This window comes from Monodelphis domestica, chromosome 1 (genome assembly GCF_027887165.1).
Source record: "Monodelphis domestica isolate mMonDom1 chromosome 1, mMonDom1.pri, whole genome shotgun sequence".
In the NCBI taxonomy this organism is placed as follows: domain Eukaryota; kingdom Metazoa; phylum Chordata; class Mammalia; order Didelphimorphia; family Didelphidae; genus Monodelphis; species Monodelphis domestica.
In genome coordinates, this window is record NC_077227.1 from 712,445,001 (window position 1) to 712,463,849 (window position 18,849).

The window sequence follows — 18,849 nt, forward strand, 5'->3', positions numbered from 1 at the left end:
CCAAGTGTCGTGCTAGTGACCTTGTACTGTGCCCCTCCCCACCATCAAGTGCTGGGTGTGCCCTGCCCCACCTTTACCCTACACAGGGGAGAGAGAAAGCATTCCCATTGGGCTGCTGGGTGGAGTGGCCCAAGTGCTCTGCCCCCCTCCAGCTCTGCCACTGTGAGCTGCCCACCTTACCCTCCTATGCACTCCCATTGGGCTGCTGGGCAGAGGGGCAAATGTTGTGAAAAAATGTCATCAGGCTCAGTAGAGAGGAGGAAGGGAGCAGCTCTGCCTGAGTCCCTCTGCCTTTCTAGTAATGAACTCTGGCAAGAGTAGGGGGTGGGGGAGGGTGGCCATGTGCCCACAGAGAGTATTCTGCCATCACTGATATAGGTCCTTTGCAGCATATCAACACCTTACAAGTACCAATACCCATGTGAATTTGCTGGCTTCAAATCCTTCAAACCATCACATCCTTTTAAACTAATAATATAATATAACCTTCCCACAACTATTTAGTTAGGAAACACCTATCTAAAAAATAGGCTCAACTTGGATCATTCTCCTTTCAGGTCAGGTGAATCTAACTATTCTTATGTTTACTCTTTAGGAGAAAACACAAAAACCTAAAAGGCTTTTGGGTGTGCTTGGTGCAAATCTTCAGCACAAAAATTCGGTGGTGTCTGATGCTAGGGAAAGCGTGAACAGATGGATAAACAAGTATGTATACTGATAGGTTTAGAAAGTGTTTTCAAACCCTGTTTTTGAAACCTAGATGCAGATGAGAAAATGAAACCCTAAAAATCCTTAGTGAACATTTCATTTGTAATTTTCTTAATTCAAATTGTGAGTTTGGTTTTTTTCAGGTGCATGATAAGCTTCAAAAGACGACTAAACTCAGAGGAGACTTAATGGCTGCCAAAGAAGACATAAGGCTAATAAAAGATAAGGTAAGGATCTGAAAATATCTCTCCATTTAATTCTGAGCCTTTTTCTTATAATTCAACAATCCCAATTACAAGCATCTCAAATATAGTAAATGTTTTTTTATCCATTATGGTTGGAGAATAAAGTTTTCAGATTAATCAACAATTAAAGTTAAGAGGGAGCGCATCATAAATACTACTTATGTGATGCTAACCTACCATATTCCAGAACTTCACATCATTTTAAACATGATATATAATTCCATTTTCATTTTTGTCCTATTGGGGATGGAGGCCGCCTGATGGTGATTCTCAGAGTTTGACAGGAAAAGCAGGGGAAATGGGGAAGAAAAGACTGATTGGCCACTAACTGAATGATCCTGTTAACTTGTAAGCTGGGAAGGGAGTGAGCATGTACTGACTTCCCAGAGCTGGAAGTTAACATGTGCTGACCACTAGTTCTTTCATTTAGCAAATGGCTGTGTAGATTTGTAGATTGGTAAGGAGTCAGAGGATCAGAGGCAACTAACTGTCCTGTATACCACTGGAAATCAACCAAATTTCCATTGATCTGACCCAAAGACATATACTGATGGGTATTTTTTCAATTACCAATTAGATTACCAGTGTACAAATTGTTTGGATCAAGAAAGCAAGTCCTAGAGATGGGAGGTCTTGGGTTTAAATCTGACCTCAGACATTTCCTAGCTGTGTGACCATGAGCAAGTCACTTAACCCCCATTGTTTCACCCTTAGCGCCTCGGAACCAATGCACAGTATTAATTCTAGGATGGAATGTAAGGGTTAAAGAAAAATTTGTAACACTAGTGTCAAAATAGGGGCCACTAAACTACATATAAGGATCCCCACAAGTCATGTATTGACTTAGAAAACATGTTAATATCATGTTTTATCATATTTTTATTTTATTAAATATTTCCCAGTTACATTTTGGAGCCTACAGGCTGTGTGTTTGATACCTCTGTATTTTAAATTTTAGAATATGATAAAATATACTTAATACCAAAACATATTGAACATAACTTGATCTTTCTCTAATGATTCAAAAGACCCTTTATGATCTGACAGAGCCTTGAGGTCACCATTATGAGGGAAAGAGTACCATAAATGTTCAAACAAGAATTAATTATAGGATTTTTTTGGTTGACAGACCATAAGGAAACCCAACTTTTTTTTCTTACAGTATCAGCGTCACCAATCAATCATTCATCTTTCTCCATGTATTTGAGCATCTTCTATCACAGTAGAAAGAATATTGAACTTGGTAGGAGGAGTCCTAAATTTCAGTTCTCTTTCTATTTGTTAAATTAGTTCCTATCCATCTCAGTTTCAGTTTCTCCACATTTAAAAAGGATTTGACTTCAAAATCTCTTAAGAAATGTCTTTCCCAATGCTAGCATTCTGTGATTCTAGATTATTCCATTATTATTGGAAACTTAACTACTTGCTATGAACTACTAGAGGCAAAAAGTATAAGCAGACTATGAGATTTATTGGAACTTTGTAAATGTGAAGCTATTAATGTTAGGGATTTAACACACTGTTTCCATGCCTCTACTTCCTACTTCCTTCATGATAGCTCAAAATCCATCTTCTAGAGAAGGTCCCTCCTGTTCCCCCCTTGCTGCCAGTGCTATTTTTTCTGAGTCTGCCTTCCACACTGTATTCAGGGATACTCATTAATTTTTGATGACTACTTTCCACCCAGCTCTTGCTCATGGCTCCAAGAAATTATAGCATGCACAATAGCCACACTCTGGTAAAACCATCTCAGCTGACAGGCTAAACCAGGTTGAAAGGTAACCAATAAATTGGTCTCAAACCCACTGGTAAGTTAGGGGAATATGTAATCCCAAATATATCAGATTATTCAGCATAATGGGAGGATGACAGCAATTTGTTCCAACAATGTAAGTAGCTGAAGCAGACACAGAGGAACACTCAGAGCTTGGTCAGACGTCGAAGACACCAAGTTCTGCAACCTGGATCATCTCTATCTTCCTGACTTTTTGTCTTACCACTGGACTTCAATGACTCTGGAAGAGAGAATGAGGCCAATGACTTTGTGCAACTCTACCTCCCTTAAATCTAATTCATGGGGGCAGCTAGGTGGTTCAATGGATTGGGAGCCAGGCCTAGAAACAGGAGGTCTTGGGTTGAAATCTGCCCTCTGGCACTTCCTAGCTGTGTGACAATGGACAAGTCACTTAAAAACCCCATTACTGAGCCCTTGACACTCTTCTGCCTTAGAACCAATGCACTGTATTGATTCTAAGATGGAAGGTAAGAGTTTTTTTAAATACATAATTTACATATAACTGAAAAATATAATTTACTTATAAGTGAAAAGTGAATTAGTCTTCTTCAAAAACTGAAGGATGAACAACAAAATCTCCCATTTTCAGCTTTCAAGATTGTCAAGATGAGGATATGGTCAGTTTGGGTTTCCCTAGACATGTGTAGGAAGTTTGGTGCCTTAGGGAGTACAGCTGGTGGTGTGGAAAGATTATTATTCTGTAGGAGAGAAGGAAATGTAATCTAATTAAGAAACATTATGCTCACTCAGTGCTTTGTGAATATCAAAGCCTTTTCATATATATTTTCTGATCTGATCTCACAGCCATCCTATGGGCGCCAAACAGGTGTCATTCACTTAACCCAAAAGGAAACTACATTGTGAAAGTCATTTGTCATGGGGGATTTCCCAGAAATGCTTCTGTCCCAGCTGATTGATTCTCTTGTTGCCTTTTAGTACCTGGGGCTTTTTTTTTTTATAAATCATCTTAAGGTTTAATTAGGTTAACAACATAGCTTTGCCGTTAAGTGAATTTCACTGTCTCAAGTGTCAAGACTCTCCCCACCTCTTTCTCCTTGTCCCTTATTCTTTACTTTCAGAGATTCTATTGGATCTAGCCTCAAGCATAATTACCATTAAGACAATTACCACTGGACTAGTTAAGTAAATCTTTTGCCTAGCAACTTCAAGAGCCATATTAGAGGAGAAAGATTGGCTTTTCCCTCTGGACCAAAAATTTTGACTTAACTAGGACCAGTGTCCTCTGAAAACTCTATCTAGGAACTTATCTCACATTTTGGTACACTCTGTATTCTGTTTTTAGCTCAACCACTGATTTGCTTTGGAACCCAAAAATGTCAGGTGCCAGACCTGGCAAGGTAAGCATTCTCCTTCATTTCTACCTCCAGTCTGTAGGGATTTGGGATGATAATTAGATATACAGGGAAGCCAAGTGGTACAGTGAATAGAATGCCAGGCCTGGAGTCTCATTGTCCTGAGTTCAAATCTGGCTTCAGACACTTACTAGTTGGCTGACCATGGGCAAATCACTTAACCCTGTTATTCCTCAGCTCCTCAAATGTAAAATGAGTTGAAAAAGAAAATGACAAACCACTCCAGAGTCTTTGCCAAGACAACCCCAAATGGAGTCACAAAGAGTCAGACACATTTAAAACAACAAAAAATAGATTTCTCATTCTCTAAATCTATTACCTGTCATGTATGGCATGCTTATCATCAGTCCTCTGGAATCATAAATGGTTACTGTATTGATCATAATTCTCATAGCTCTCAAAGTTGCTTGTTTTTCACAATGTTATATAAATTTTTCACCTAGTTTTGCTCATTTCATTCTTCATCATTTATAAAAGTCTCCAAAATTGTTCATCTTTGTAATACTGATATTCCCACATAAATTATTATTCTGGTTCTGCTGATATAAAGACATTTCAATGCCTTTTTGAAATCATCCATTTCCTCATTCCTTATAGCACAATAATCCATCATATTCTTTTATCACAATTTATTCAGTCAATCCTCAATTGATTGGCATCCTCTTGTTTTCCACACACCCTTGCCACCATGCAAAGAGTAGCTATCAATATTTTTGCACACGTAGGATCTTTTTGAGTATGGGCTAGCTGGGGCAAAGTAGTAGTAACCTTTTGCATATAATTCCAAACTACTTTCCCTAGTGATTACCTATTACCTAGGACTAATGAGTCCACCACCAAATGCAATAGGAAAGAGGACTGTTTTCCCACAGCTCCTTCTACAATCAATCATCTTTTTTTTTGTCATTTTTTCTGCTCTGATCATATTGTGAGGTAGAATCTCAGAACTACCTTAATTTGGTTTCTCTAATTAAAAATAATTTAGAATATTATTTTCATGTGGCTATCGATAGCTTAAGGTTTTCTGCTTCTTGAGAATGGCCTATTCATGTACTTGGGCCATTTGTCTATTGGAGAATGGTTCTTATAAATTTTAATCAGGTCTTTACATAGGGTGTCTCAAAAGACTTTGGAATAAAGAGGAATTGGGAAAGGCTTTCTGTAAAAGATAGGATTTTAGATTAAACTTAAAGGAACCCTTAAAGTAGAGATAAGAAGGGAGAACATTCCAGATATGGGAGACCCTGGGAAAAATAATTAGAACCAAGAGGAGTAGAATGAGACCTGAATCATTGATTCAAAGAATATATGATAAAGAATAAGTTCTTTAAATGCCAATCAGAGGATTTTTTTATTGGCCCAGAAGACTTTTGAGGTACCCTGTATCTTGGAAATAAGACCTTTATCAACTTGCCATAAAATTTTTTGTCTCTGTTAATTGTTGCCCTTTTAATCTTAGATCAATTAGATTTATTTATGCAAAACCATTTAATTTTTATATAATCAAGTTATCTAACTTGTGATCCTCTCTATTTCATTTGGTCATGAATTTTCTTGTTCCTATACATTTTATAGGTGATTTTTTTCTATGTTTCTCTAATTTGTATTATGATATAATCTATTATATTTTATCTAGGTCACATGCTGATTTGGAGCTTATCTCTGCATGAAGTAGGAGGATCTAAATTAAATTTTTCATATTACCATCCAGTTTTCTAAGCAGTTTTTGTCAAATAGTCCTTATCAAAGTTGTTGGGGTCTTTGAATGGGAGTAATACAGAAAGACTTCTGACCTCTCAACTTCTCTCTGTGCTATTTTATTTAATCACCTCATCAGCTTCCATGGAATTAATTATATCTTTGCTAATTATTCCCAAATTCACTAATTATTCTCTGCTGACCTCTAGTCTCATATCTTCAACTGCCTCTTTCAGATACCTTGAATTGTATATCTCATAGACATTTTTAAATTCCACATGTACAAAATTAAAATTATTTTTCCCCCTAAGGCCCACCCCCCTTGTAGATTTTCATATTATTATCTAAGGTATCTATCACCAATCCTCCCAGTCTTCTAGGCTTGTAACCTAGCCATTGTCCTCAACTCCTCACTGTCTCTTATCCCCCATATCTAATCTGTCACTCAAGCCTGTTAGTTTCACCTTTACAACATTTCTTCAAATGCCCCCTTGTCTCCTTTGACACTACCACCATGGTTTACTCTCATCACCTCATTCTTGGTTTACTATAATAGCTGCAGTTGGGTCAACCAGCTTCAAGTCTCTCAATTCACGTCAACTAATCTTTCATTTAGCCAACAAAGTGATTTTCCTAAAGTTGAGGTCTGACCATATCCCAGTAAACTCCAGAAGCTTGCTATTGCCTTCAAAACCAAACACAAAATGCTCTGTTTGGCGTTCAAAGCCCTTTATGACCCATCTCCTCCTACCTTTCTAGTCTTCTTTATATCTTATTCCTCTCTGTATACTCTTCAGACCAGTGACATTGGCTTCCTGGCTATTCATAAGTGAAAGAAGAGGTTTAAGAAAAGAAATAATAGAAGAGAACAAAAATCTCAAGGAATTTGGGGGTAGGCAAAAGTAATGAGGGAAAGGGGAACTTGATGGTAGGGGGTTACCAAGGTCATGTGGTCATGTCATTGGGCATATAAGCAAAATAAACCTAAGGCACTACATGTTGATTTAAAGAGAAAGATATGAAACAATTTAATGGAAAAAGAACACAGTATTTTTTTAACCCTACCCATAAATGATTTTAAAACCCCAATAAAAGTAAAAAGAATAAAGGGTTGAATAAGTAAATAAATCATAGCAATTTGTCTCAACAATTAATAAAAAGGAAAATATAGTCAATGAGTCAGTCAATAAGAATTAAATATTTACTTATTGCAGACCCAGCACTTCAGTAAGAAAGCAAAAACACTATCCCTACCCTTAAAGAGCTCACAGCTTAATGATGGAGACAACATGCAAATAAACATGTACATATAAGACATAGACAATATCAATAGAAGGTAGCTGTAGTAGGGAGGCATTAAAATGGAAGGGGAGAGGAGACCAGGAAAGACCTTCTGAAGGATGTGAGATTTGAACTGAGTCATGAAGCCAGTAGTCAGAAGTGGGAGGGAGAACATTCCAGGCATGGTGAACAACCAGTTGAAAGGAATGAATAGGGAGATAAAGGGTTGTTTTCAAGAAACCTGAACACCATTATGACTAAACCATAGTGTATATAGATTGTAAGAAGAATGGGAAAATGGATGTGATTAGATTGTTGGGAAAATATTTTTATATTTTATATTAAATAATATCAAAATAATTTATATTTGCAACATGTTATATTAAATCTATTTATTAAGGACCTACTGTGTGCCAGGTACCAGGCTAAGCACTTTAAAAATTTTATCTTATTTGATGCTCATACCCTTGTAGAACAGATACTGTTATTCTCATTTTACAATTAAAGAAACAAGCAAACAAAGGTTAAGTGACTTGAGTTGGTAAATGTCTTGGGCTAGATATGAACTCTGGTCTTCCTGACTCCAGGCCCAGTGCTCTATCCACTGTGTCACTTAACTACAAATTATAGGTCATTGATTTGGAGCTAGAGGTGACCTTTGAAATCATCTAGTTCAACTCTCTCATTTTATGGATTAGGAAATTGAGACCCAAGGAGTTAAGTAATATGCCAAGGCCACACAGGCATATTTACAACATGAATGAATGGAAAAAGGCAGAAATAACAAATTTGTCATTTATATACCAAAACTCCATGAAGATACTAATTATTAAAGAAAAGAACAAAAGCTCCAAACCTAAATGGAGAACAAACTAAATATTGTTTGTGTAAAGAAATCATTCAAGTGTTTTTTTTAAATGACACAGCAATATGACAAAATTTATAGCATGTGGCTCAAGCAGTTTTCTGTGGAAGCGGTATTTCTCAGAAGACTTATATTTATAAAATAGAAAATGAATTTATGAACTTAGCATTTCATTTCTGAGAACTAGGACAAATTAATGACATAAAAGAACTTCAGAATAAGAAATCTTGAAAATTCAAGGAGACATACAAAAAAGGCAGCTATGGAACTGGTAAACAAAACTAAGAGATGTTTTTGAGAAGACTAGCAAAATCAATAAGCTATTAGCTAACATCTTTTTTAAAAAGTCTTGCTTCCAAAGTAGCCAGAACAAAAATAAGCAAAGTGAATTCATGATGAACAGAGGGGAAATAAAATGAAATATCAGAAATAACAATTCAAAATTCTATGCCAGCCAAAGTCAAAGGAAATTTACACCTAGTTTAGGCCTGAGGTGAGGGACTACTAGGGCATATATTATATTATCAGACATGATACTGAATTAGGTGTTTTCATTTAATTATTCTTTGTTTCAGGGAAAGATTCTACCTTTTTTAGTGGGCAGAAGTATTTCCAGAAATGACTGTAAGAATGGAGAGCCAGGTCGGGAGATAGGAGATCCTGGGGTTTTTTTGTTAGAACATTTTTCCATGGTTACCTGATTCATGATTTTTCCCTCCCCTCTCCTGGAGGTGACAAGCAATTCCGTTGGGTTATACATATATCACTGTTTAAAAACTATTTCCATGTTTCTTTAAAAACTATTTCCACATTATTCATATTTGCAATAGAGAGATCTTTTAACACCAAGACCCCAATCATATCCCCACTGAACCATGTGATCAATTATTTGTTTTTCTTCTGTGTTTCTACTCCTACAGTTCTTTCTCTGGATATGGATAGCATTCTTTCTCATAAGTCCCTTTGGATTGTCCTGGGTCATTTCATTGCTACTAGTAGAAAAATCTATTACATTCAATTGTGCCATAGTATATTCATCTCTGTGTACAATGTTTTCTTGGTTCTGCACCTTTTGCTCTGCGTCAATTCCTGGAGATCTTTCTCATTCACATAGAAATCCTCTAGTTCATTATTCCTTTCAGCACAATAGTGTTCCGTCACCATCAGATACCACAATTTTTTCAACCATTCTCCAATTGAGGCACACCACCTCATTTTTCAATTTTTTGCCCCCCAAAAGTGCAGCTATAAATATTTTTGTACAAATATTTTTCCTTATTATCTCTTTGGGGTATAAACTCAGCAGTTGTATGACTGAATCAAAGGGTAGACAGTCTTTTAAAGCCCTTTGAATATAATTCCAAGTTGCCCTGAATGGTTGGACCAATTCACAACTCCACCAGCAGTGTGGTAGTGTCTAAATTTTGCTACATCTCCTCCAACATTTATCACTATCCTTTGCTGCCATATTGGCCAGTCTGCTAGGTGTGAGGTGTTTTAATTTGCATTTCTCTAATCAGGAGGGATTTAGAAAAAATTTTCATGTGATTATTGATAGTTTTGATTTCTTCATGTGAAAACTGCCTATTCATGTCACTTGACTGTCGATTGGGGAATGGTTTAATTTTTGTAAATTTGACTTGGTTCCTTATAGATTTGGGAAAATAAACCTTTGTCAGAGAGTTTTGTTAAAAAAATGTTTTCCCAGTTTGTTGCTTTCCTTCTAATTTTGGTTGCATTGGTTTTGTTTGTATAAGAATTTTTTAATATAATCATAGTCATTCATTTTATATTTTGTACCATACTCTGTCTTTTGCTTGGTCTTAAATTCCTTCCTTTCCCACAGTTCTGACAGACATACTATTCCATATTCACCTAATTTATTTATGATTTCACTCTTTATATTTGTCATTTACCCATTTTGAATTTATCTTGGTATAGGGTATGAAATGTTGATCTAAACCTAATACTGTTTTCCAATTTTCCCAGCAGTTTTTGTCAAACAGTGAGTTCTTGTCCCAAAAGCTGGGATCTTTGGGCTTATTAACACCAGCTTGCTGAGATTATTTACCCATAGTCTATTCCATTGATCCACCCTCTGTCTCTTAGCCAGTATCATATTATTTTGATGACCAAGGCTTGATAGAATAGTTTAAGATCTGATACTGCTAGGCCCCCTTTCTTCACATTTTTTTTCATTATTTCCCTTGATATTCTTGATCTTTTGTTCTCCTAGATGAACTTTGTTATAATTTTTTCTAATTCTGTTAAAAGATTTTTTGGTATTTTGAAAGGTATGGCACTGAATAAGTAGATTAATTTGGGTAGGATTGTCATTTTTATTATATTGGTCCTACCCATGAGCAGTTACTGTTTTTCCAATCATTTAGATCTAGATTTAATTGTGTGAAAAGTGTTTTGTAGTTGTGTTCATATAATTCCTGTGTTTGTCTTGGCAGATAGATTCCTAAATATTTTATATTGTCTAGAGTGATTTTTAAATGTTTAAATCTTTGAGATTCTGATTTTTAATCTAGCCTCTGACACTTCCTAGATGTGTAATACTGGGCAAGTCATTTGACCTCAATTGTCTAGACCTTACTATTGTTCTGTATTGGAACTGATACTTAATGTCAATTTTAAGGCAAAAGAGGAGTTTTTTAGTGAGAATAATTTGAGAAAAAATATTTTAATGTCATACAAAGGAAATTTGTTAGTACCTCTAAAAATCTAAACTAACTAAACAAAAATTAGATATTTTAAATCATCCAGCCTCAGAAAGAGAAATTGAACAAGCTATAAGTGAAATGCTGAAGTATAAAACCCTAGCTTAGATGGATTTACAATTTAATCCTATAAAATGTTCAAAAAATAACTAATATTTTAGCTACAAAGATTATTTTCAGTATTAGAGAAATAAGAAGCTCTTCCCAACTCATCTTATAGAACTAATATCTTAAATATGGAGGAATAAAACAGAGAAAGAAAATGAACTATGGACCAATAAATACTGATGCAAAAAAATAAATAAAATCTTCATAAAAAGAATACAATATTTCCCCAAAATTCAATTTGACCATTCGAAATTGATTCATTCCAGAAAGGGTGGTTCAACATTCATAAAATAATTAGCATAATTCTAGGAACAAACAAAAAATATGCAACAAAAAAGCCATTGACAAAATGTAGCATTCCAGTTATATAAAAAAAAACTCTAAAATGCACAAGCATATGAGGTACTTTCGCTGATACAGTCAAAGTGAAACCAAAACTTAGTCTTATTTATAAAGAAAAAATAGATAGAAATTTTCCAAAGAGTACAAGAAAAGAGCAACGATGTCTCCCCCATTATTGTTTGATTTGTTTCTAAAATGATGTCTATAGGAATATACAGATTAAAAAAGGTTATAAACATCAAAAAGGAGACAAAATTATCCCTATTAATAAATGATATGGCAGTTTACTTAGAAAACTCCAAAGAACCAGTGAAACTAATCAAAATCATTAATAGCTTCAGGAAAGAAACAGGATACAAAATAAGCCCATAAAAATTACTATTTCTGTACATTACTAACAAGAATCAGGAGAAAAACCCACAAAGAAGTATTTTCAGAATAACAGCAAAGTGCACAAAATATCTGGAAGGTACTGAGACATTCAAGACATAAATATAGCTATAAAATATTCTTCATAAAAATAAGAGGACAAATGATTAAAGTATTTTTTGTTCACACCAACATAATTCAACATTGACACTATCTAAATTAATTTACAAATTTAGTGTTACACTATTCAAACAACCAACAGGTTATCTTATAGAACTGCATAGCACCAGCATTCTCCCAATCACCCAGTTTTAGGTGTCATCTTTGACTCCCTACTCCTCCCCCATATTTATAATCTGTTGCCAACTCCTGTCAGTTCTACCTTCAAAACATGTCTTTTGTATGTCTCCTCTGACACATTGTCACTACCCTTATCACCTTATATCTAGACTATTGTGATGGTCTTCTGGTTGGACTCCCTGTCTCAAATTTCTCTAAATTATTAGTGATTTAGAGAATTTTTTTTCATTTAACTATGGATAGCTTTGATTTCTTTCTCTGAAAACTGATACATTTGACAGAATCTTATGTGCTATTATTGTGGATGAGTTAGAGAGGGACAGGTTAGGCCACAGTATAGGAACAAATAGTTAGAATACCTTGATGCAAAAAATAGAAGATTCAATGTCAACTTGAAATAACATAACTACTAGAGTGCCCTAGGGCACTTGACCTCTATGTGCCTTTTCCCATGATAGATGACAAATTCCAGATTCCAACACATTCTGATAAACTAGAATATTAGGCCAATTCTAATTACATTTAATAGAGATTGAGGCAAAACCTCTACACCGAGGTTCAAAAAAATCAACTTCCTAAGTAGAGGATGGGAATATTGTGGCTAGATCACATTTCATGGAGGGGTGAAAAGCTTAAGGGTTTTAGTGAATATCATTCTCAATATGAGTGAATGTTGTGATATCATACTTAAATAGTAGTGTGATCCTGAGCTTCATTTAAAGAAATAATTTCCACAGCTAGTTGGTTTTTGTTTTTTGTTTTTTTGTTTTTAAGCAAGTGGTATAGGAAAAGGAGACTTTCAGTTCAAAACCCGTCATTGGTGATTACTAGCTATGTGGCCATTATAAATCACTTCTCAAAGCCTCCACTTCTGCATCTGTAAATTGGGACTGATAATGCCTGATGACTGATAATTTAAAGAGTTGTTGTGAAATTCAAATGAGATTATATGTAAAAAGTACTTTGTAAATCATAGAGTGCTATGGAAATGCCAATTACCATTATTGTTGTTATAGTAGTCCCACCATACTCTTCTCTGATGGGAGAATATTCTGAAAATAATTGTGTTCAGTTCTGACCTCATTTTAAGAAAATAGCTAAGATGGGGAAGAGTCTCAAAGTGGTTCCATGTCAGCATCAATTGAAGGTACTGAGAATATTTATCCGGTAAAAGAGGTGACTTGGGTGGAAGGAAGGGGAGGAAGAATGGGAAGCTAGCAAGAGATAGCTTTTGACTCAAAGCAAATCTGAACTGTAAAAAGAGAATGGGTTGCCTTGGGATGTGATGTGTTCTTTCTCATGAGAGCTCTCCAATTGAAGATTGGATGGTTTTTGTTGGGATTATAGAGAAGATTCCTGATAAGAACTGGGTTTCTATGATTTTCCTTCCATTTAGGAGACTATAATTCTCTGATAGAAGAACACTTCCCTTCCCAGTTCCTCACCTCTTAACTAAGCCAATCAAGGAAACATTCATTTTCTTATAATTTATACTCAACATTTTCTTTCTTTTTTTTTCCTGTCTGCCTAGTTGGGGGAGAGAGAAAGATTGGTGAGCAGCTTGAATGAGAAATTATGGAATTTAAAAGGTGATATACAAAATTTACATGACATCTGTAGAAATCAAGGAAGGACCTTGGAAGTGGAGGAACTCTCTATTCATGAGATGGAAGGAGATATCAGCCTGGTAAGGGTATCTGCTAAAACAAGGGAGGGCTCAATCTTGCCTGTAACAATAACCAAATTAATTTACTGAGTATTTACTGTGTGCAGCATATACAATCAGAAATTACCACAAAAACAGGAAATATTTTCTTTGTCCTAATTTAAAAACAAACAAACAAACAAACAAAACATGTGCATCAACTCTTTGCAAATCTCCATGCTTAATTCTGGGAATACCAGGGTAAAGAAGTACCAAGTTCTTACTCTCAGGAATTTACAACCTTATATTTTACTGTCTACCTACTAAATCAAATACATCTGTAACTATTGAATAATATATGTCCAAACCTTCCCATGTACTCATTCTATAGTATTTCTAACACCCAAGATTCTTCTGCCTAATATAGCATATTTCATCCTAAGAATTTTTAATGAGTCTTCTAAACAAGGCACAAAAATAAGAACTCTCCCACTTGACCAGTGACAGTTCTTTTACCAGAAGCACTCTATGTCCTGTCATTGTCACAATAACAAGGATGCCCCAATCTGATACCTTTTATTCTGAACTACTTCTAATATCCAGATAGTATATCAGTTAATCTAGGAGATCTTAGTGCAGGCTGAGAATCCCTATCTCTTTGGAGACTTTAGAGCCAACCTTTTAAAAGTCTCCAAATTTATACAAGCACAATTGGGTGAACCTGTATGTACACACACATGCACATATGCACACACACATGCATGCACAAGAGACACATATAAAAAGGTTGCATATTAATCTACATAATCTCTGTTATGTACAGCTTACTTTTCTTTTTAAGTATATAATATATTCAATTCATAGCTTTCAAAGATGTTCTGTTTGTCTTGTTTCTTTCTATTATGTTCTCTTCTCTATACTTTTTAAAAATACTTTGAATGACCTTTTCTTTCTCTTATTTATCTTTTAATTTATTTGCTACCCTATCGCTATCCTCTTTCATCCTCCCATCTACCCCTACTGAGGAAAAAATGAATAAAAAACAAAGCCTTTTTACAATAGACAAGAAAAATAAATAAATAATAGAAAAATAAGAAAATAAATAGATATCCACTTTGACTATCTCCAAGGTTCAGTTTTCTCAAAATTCCTTATTTTCCTTCATTACTTTGGCTTTGAATTCTTAGTAAACATGGAGGAAATATTGGTCACATGGAACCAGACTAAGAGTTAAAGTTGCCCTTTGGTCTGCCATCTTATCAACAATTGGGTTCTTCAGAGTTGTCATAAAATTTCTAGGCTTCTTTAATTGTATCTGTTAGAGCACAACACTTGCCACCTCAGTGAAGAGATGAAAAATTGCTGGTCTGCAATGCTCTGGAAATCCTGCTAACACACCATTTCTACTTCAGCCTATTGCACATTTCCATCCTTTTCCCAGGGAGTACCAGTTATAGGAGAAACCCTTTAGTTTTCTTAAAAGGGTTTGAGAAAGGATATGAACTTAATATCCTTTTCTATTAATATTACTCTCAGCTCCATAATTATATCTAGATTCCTCAGCCAGATGTAGGGAGAGATTTTCATATTGCTGCAGTGAGTTTTACTTATTAAGCAATTCTCTTCTGAGACAGGGAGAGTCATGTGACCAAGAGCCCCTGCAGCTCTCTGTCCATACACCCAGCATTTCCCTTATTCTAATTGCCTGGAAGAAGGTCCAACAGCATGAAACCAAAGTCAGAGTTTCTGGTTCTTTCCAGCACTTATAGCAAAATTTAAATTGCTTCCCATGTAAACATAAATAGTTAGAGTGAGACTTGTATTCATCTTGTCATCTTCTATAGATATGTAATCATGCCAACTGCCACACAGCTACCTTCCTTTTCTTGCCCATCTGTCTGTTTAAGGAACATAGACTTACATCGATAGGCCTCCATTCTGAAAGCCACATACATATATGACCAAGAACAGTCCACCTTCCTATAAATCTGCTCTCTGGTGGAAGCTAAACTTGGGAAGAACTAATGAGGTTAGCTTCAAAGCAAGGGGCAAAAGACAAAATTGTCTGATATTATGGCATATCAGACTGGGATACATGCAAATTTCAGGCAAAATAAAAAGGAGAAACTGGACAATGTCTTCAATGGAAAATTGAGCCCTAATGGAATGATATTTGACTAAATTCTAAGTTGGCAAGAAGAGAAGCTATTCAGAAAGGGCAAGCTAGGGGAAAAAGGAAACAATCTATCCCTATAGATCACTAATATTATTTCCAAATACTCCAAAACCCCAGAAATCAATAGAGTCTCTGAGTTCAGTTGAAAAGGCAAAATAAAAATAAGTAGCAGCTATAAATGAAAACTTTGGGCAGTCAACTGGGTTTTTAAAGTAAATGTTTATTATTTTATTTTTAACTAACATCTTTTATTTGTTTTACTGACAACTCATATTCTGTTCTCATCCATAAACTACATATGCTTTAGGGAGGAGTTCACTTACATGAACTCTAAGGCACCTTCCAATTGTGGTATTATGATCTAATCAATTATAAAGGAGATATGCTTAACCTGTAAGAGAAGGTAAATGAGTCTTTCATCATAAAATTTCCTAGAACATCAGAGAGACTCTTGTTACTCAGATGTCCACTAAGGGAAGAAAACAATATAGTATGCTCCATACTGTCACAAATCTAATTGGAGTGTCTTGAGCACAGAATCTCAGCATTAAATTTGGTAGAATAAACTAGGTAGAACAGATGCCTTTCTTGATTTGGTTCTAACAAATACTGAAATTTATTAAGGACTTAAAGATAGAAGTAGATCTTAGCAGAGGCGACAACAAATTGATATCATTTGGAATGCTCGGGGAAAGAGAAAATTCAGCAAAGGAAAAAATGAAACCCAAGTTAGTTTAAAGTGCTGGTAAGAAAATCTAAAGAGCAAAAAACAATCCAAGGATGCTATATAAAAAGCAGTTATTTATATAGGCATGAAGGTAAGCTTCACTGTAAAAGGGGCAAAAGATGCACCTTGCAAGAAACACAAAAGGTAACAGATAAATATTTAGTGTTAGGAGGCAAAACAAGCACTAAAAAGAAAATGTCATCCATTTATATAAGGAAGGAAAACTGATAACAAAGTCTGAAAAAAGGCAGTACAATTTTTTTTCATTTTGTCTTAAACTAACAAACAAAAAACTGTGATCCCAAAACTAGAACAGCAAGGAAGCATGATGTAAGAGTATTTTTAAAAGTTAGATATAGGCAAATCAGAAAGACCTGATGATAGACATAGAAGCACATTTAAGGAATAGGCAGCTGTTCTTATGGAACTGCTCTCATTTCTGAGAACATAAAAAAGGTATAGGATGAGGTAAATCTCTAAGGACTAGAAATGTATAAATGATGTGTTCAACTTTTTTAAAAGGTCAGAAATGACAATTCTGGTTATCATGGGGGCAATTAATTTTGAGAACAGGAAAGATGCCAGAACTAATCATGAATCAATATCATCCTGAAAAAAGACAAACTATTGAGGTAACAGAGGAAATCATGCTGGACTAATTAATTTCTTTTCATAATCAAATGAGAAACCACAGAGGAAAGGTAGAAACAAAAGGCATTCAGAACCACCAAAATCAATCTATTATGGTATCAGTTAGGCAACAATGTTGACGAGGCATGGGAACCAGTTCCTGTAGGAAGCCTTGCCTTAAAGATGAATGCAAGCCTTGTCTGAGCAGATTTCTGGACCAGTTGACCCCTGGAAATGTGTTCTAACTCTATGATTTTTATTCTAAGCACTAATCATGCTGCCAATAAATTATGTCCAACTTGCTTGATTTCTCCATATCTCCACTTGGAGGTCAAAATAGAAGCTTATAAAATATTAATATCCTCATTGTATGGAAAGAAAACTATTCAACAACCAGAGGGTAACAGAAAATGCAATGATGCCTTCAATTATGCTTTTCTTTAGCTCACACGCAAATTAAATAGAAACAATTCTTTACTAGGCCATTTTCTATTCACTTTGTATTAAGGAAAATAAAAACCTTTGAACACATGAGAATAAATAAGTAGAAATTTAAAAGGATTCAAATACATCTAGGCACACCTCCAAGTCTCCTGAATGTCAATGGTGTTTGAATGTGAAATACCCTTCCCTTGTCTTCTCATTACTTTGCTCTGTTTCAACCAAAAGAATATAAAACTAAGAAAATGTTTCATGTGTTGACTCTTGAGACAAACACTATAGTTGTTCAACAGACAGAAATAGTCTCAGAATGTCTTTATAACAAGTAAGATAGTATAAAATATAGCTCTACTCCCTGATACTAGGGAGTAATGAACTGCTTCTGCCCAACTAGCTGTGTTAAAGAGTTCCTTGCACCTTAATAGCTGCCCAATAGGCTATGTAATGCCAATCCAATATAAAACTAGAGGCTTCAATAGTAAGATCACAAGTTTTTGTGCACTCATTAATATTGTGTTGTCACTATTTAAAGCATTTGCTTCCTTAAGAAGGAAGGCATGTTCTCTACTATCAGGAAATTTCCAAATCTAATTTAAGATATCTATACATATATAGGTTGTCAATGTGGAAATCTAGAAGTCCTCAGTTTATTTAGTTGGGAGGTAGAAACCCCAGGTTTTGACCTTGTCACAGGAGAATTTTCCCCCGGAGGGAAGGTCCCACTTCACCAGACAATAGACATCCACTTCAGGTGGGAGGTAGACCCCATCCAAAGTCAAGTAACTCTTTTGTCTCCAGAAGCCTTTCCCAGTATGTCACACCCTCCTTGCGAGGATCTAACTCAGGAAGTTATTATATGAATTGCTCTCCTTGTTCTGATCACTTCACTCTGTATCAGTTCATGCAAGTTTTTTCAAAGTTTCTGCCTTGGGTCTTTCCTCACTCTAATTCATCTTCCACTCAGCTGTCAAACTGACCTTTTTAAAAATTTAAGTCTGACCGTGTTACTCTTCTTCTCAGTAAATTCCAGTGGCTCCCTATTGCCTCCAGAATACAAAATTCTCTGTTTGGCTTTTAAAGTTCATCATAACCTGGTCCCTTCCTACTTTTCCAGTCTTCTTACATTTTAGTCTTCTGCACATATTCTTCAATTCAATGACACTGGCCTCCTTGCTATTCCTCACACATGATGCTCCATTTCCCAAATGTGAGCTTTAAGTTCAGTTTCCATTTTATCTAACTCCTAGAACCATCTAAATTCATCTTCTCCGTTCAGCTCTCTGTCTCTCTTTTTCTGTCTCATACTGTCTCTGTCTCTGTGTCTCTCTCCATTTCTCTATTTCTCTGTGTGTCTCTCTATCTGTGTGTCTCTGTTTTTGTCTCTTTCCCTCCTAAAATTTGAGGTACACTTCCCCAGCTG

The 18,849-nt window shown here is 35.4% G+C and overlaps 1 protein-coding gene across 50 annotated transcripts in view; it reads left to right on the forward strand.

The window, feature by feature from the left end:
- Positions 1-18,849, forward strand: part of PMFBP1 (polyamine modulated factor 1 binding protein 1) — a 484,787-nt gene that overhangs the window by 469 nt on the left and 465,469 nt on the right. For 47 of the 50 annotated variants that reach the window (XM_056823979.1, XM_056823945.1, XM_056824098.1 and 44 more), the window contains exons 2-4: positions 596-705; positions 852-935; positions 13,342-13,497. In XM_056823979.1, coding sequence (XP_056679957.1) covers positions 694-705; positions 852-935; positions 13,342-13,497 — 252 coding nt within the window. In that variant the 5' untranslated portion in view covers positions 596-693. The other 3 variants (XM_056823953.1, XM_056823949.1, XM_056824094.1) reach the window with 3 other exon arrangements.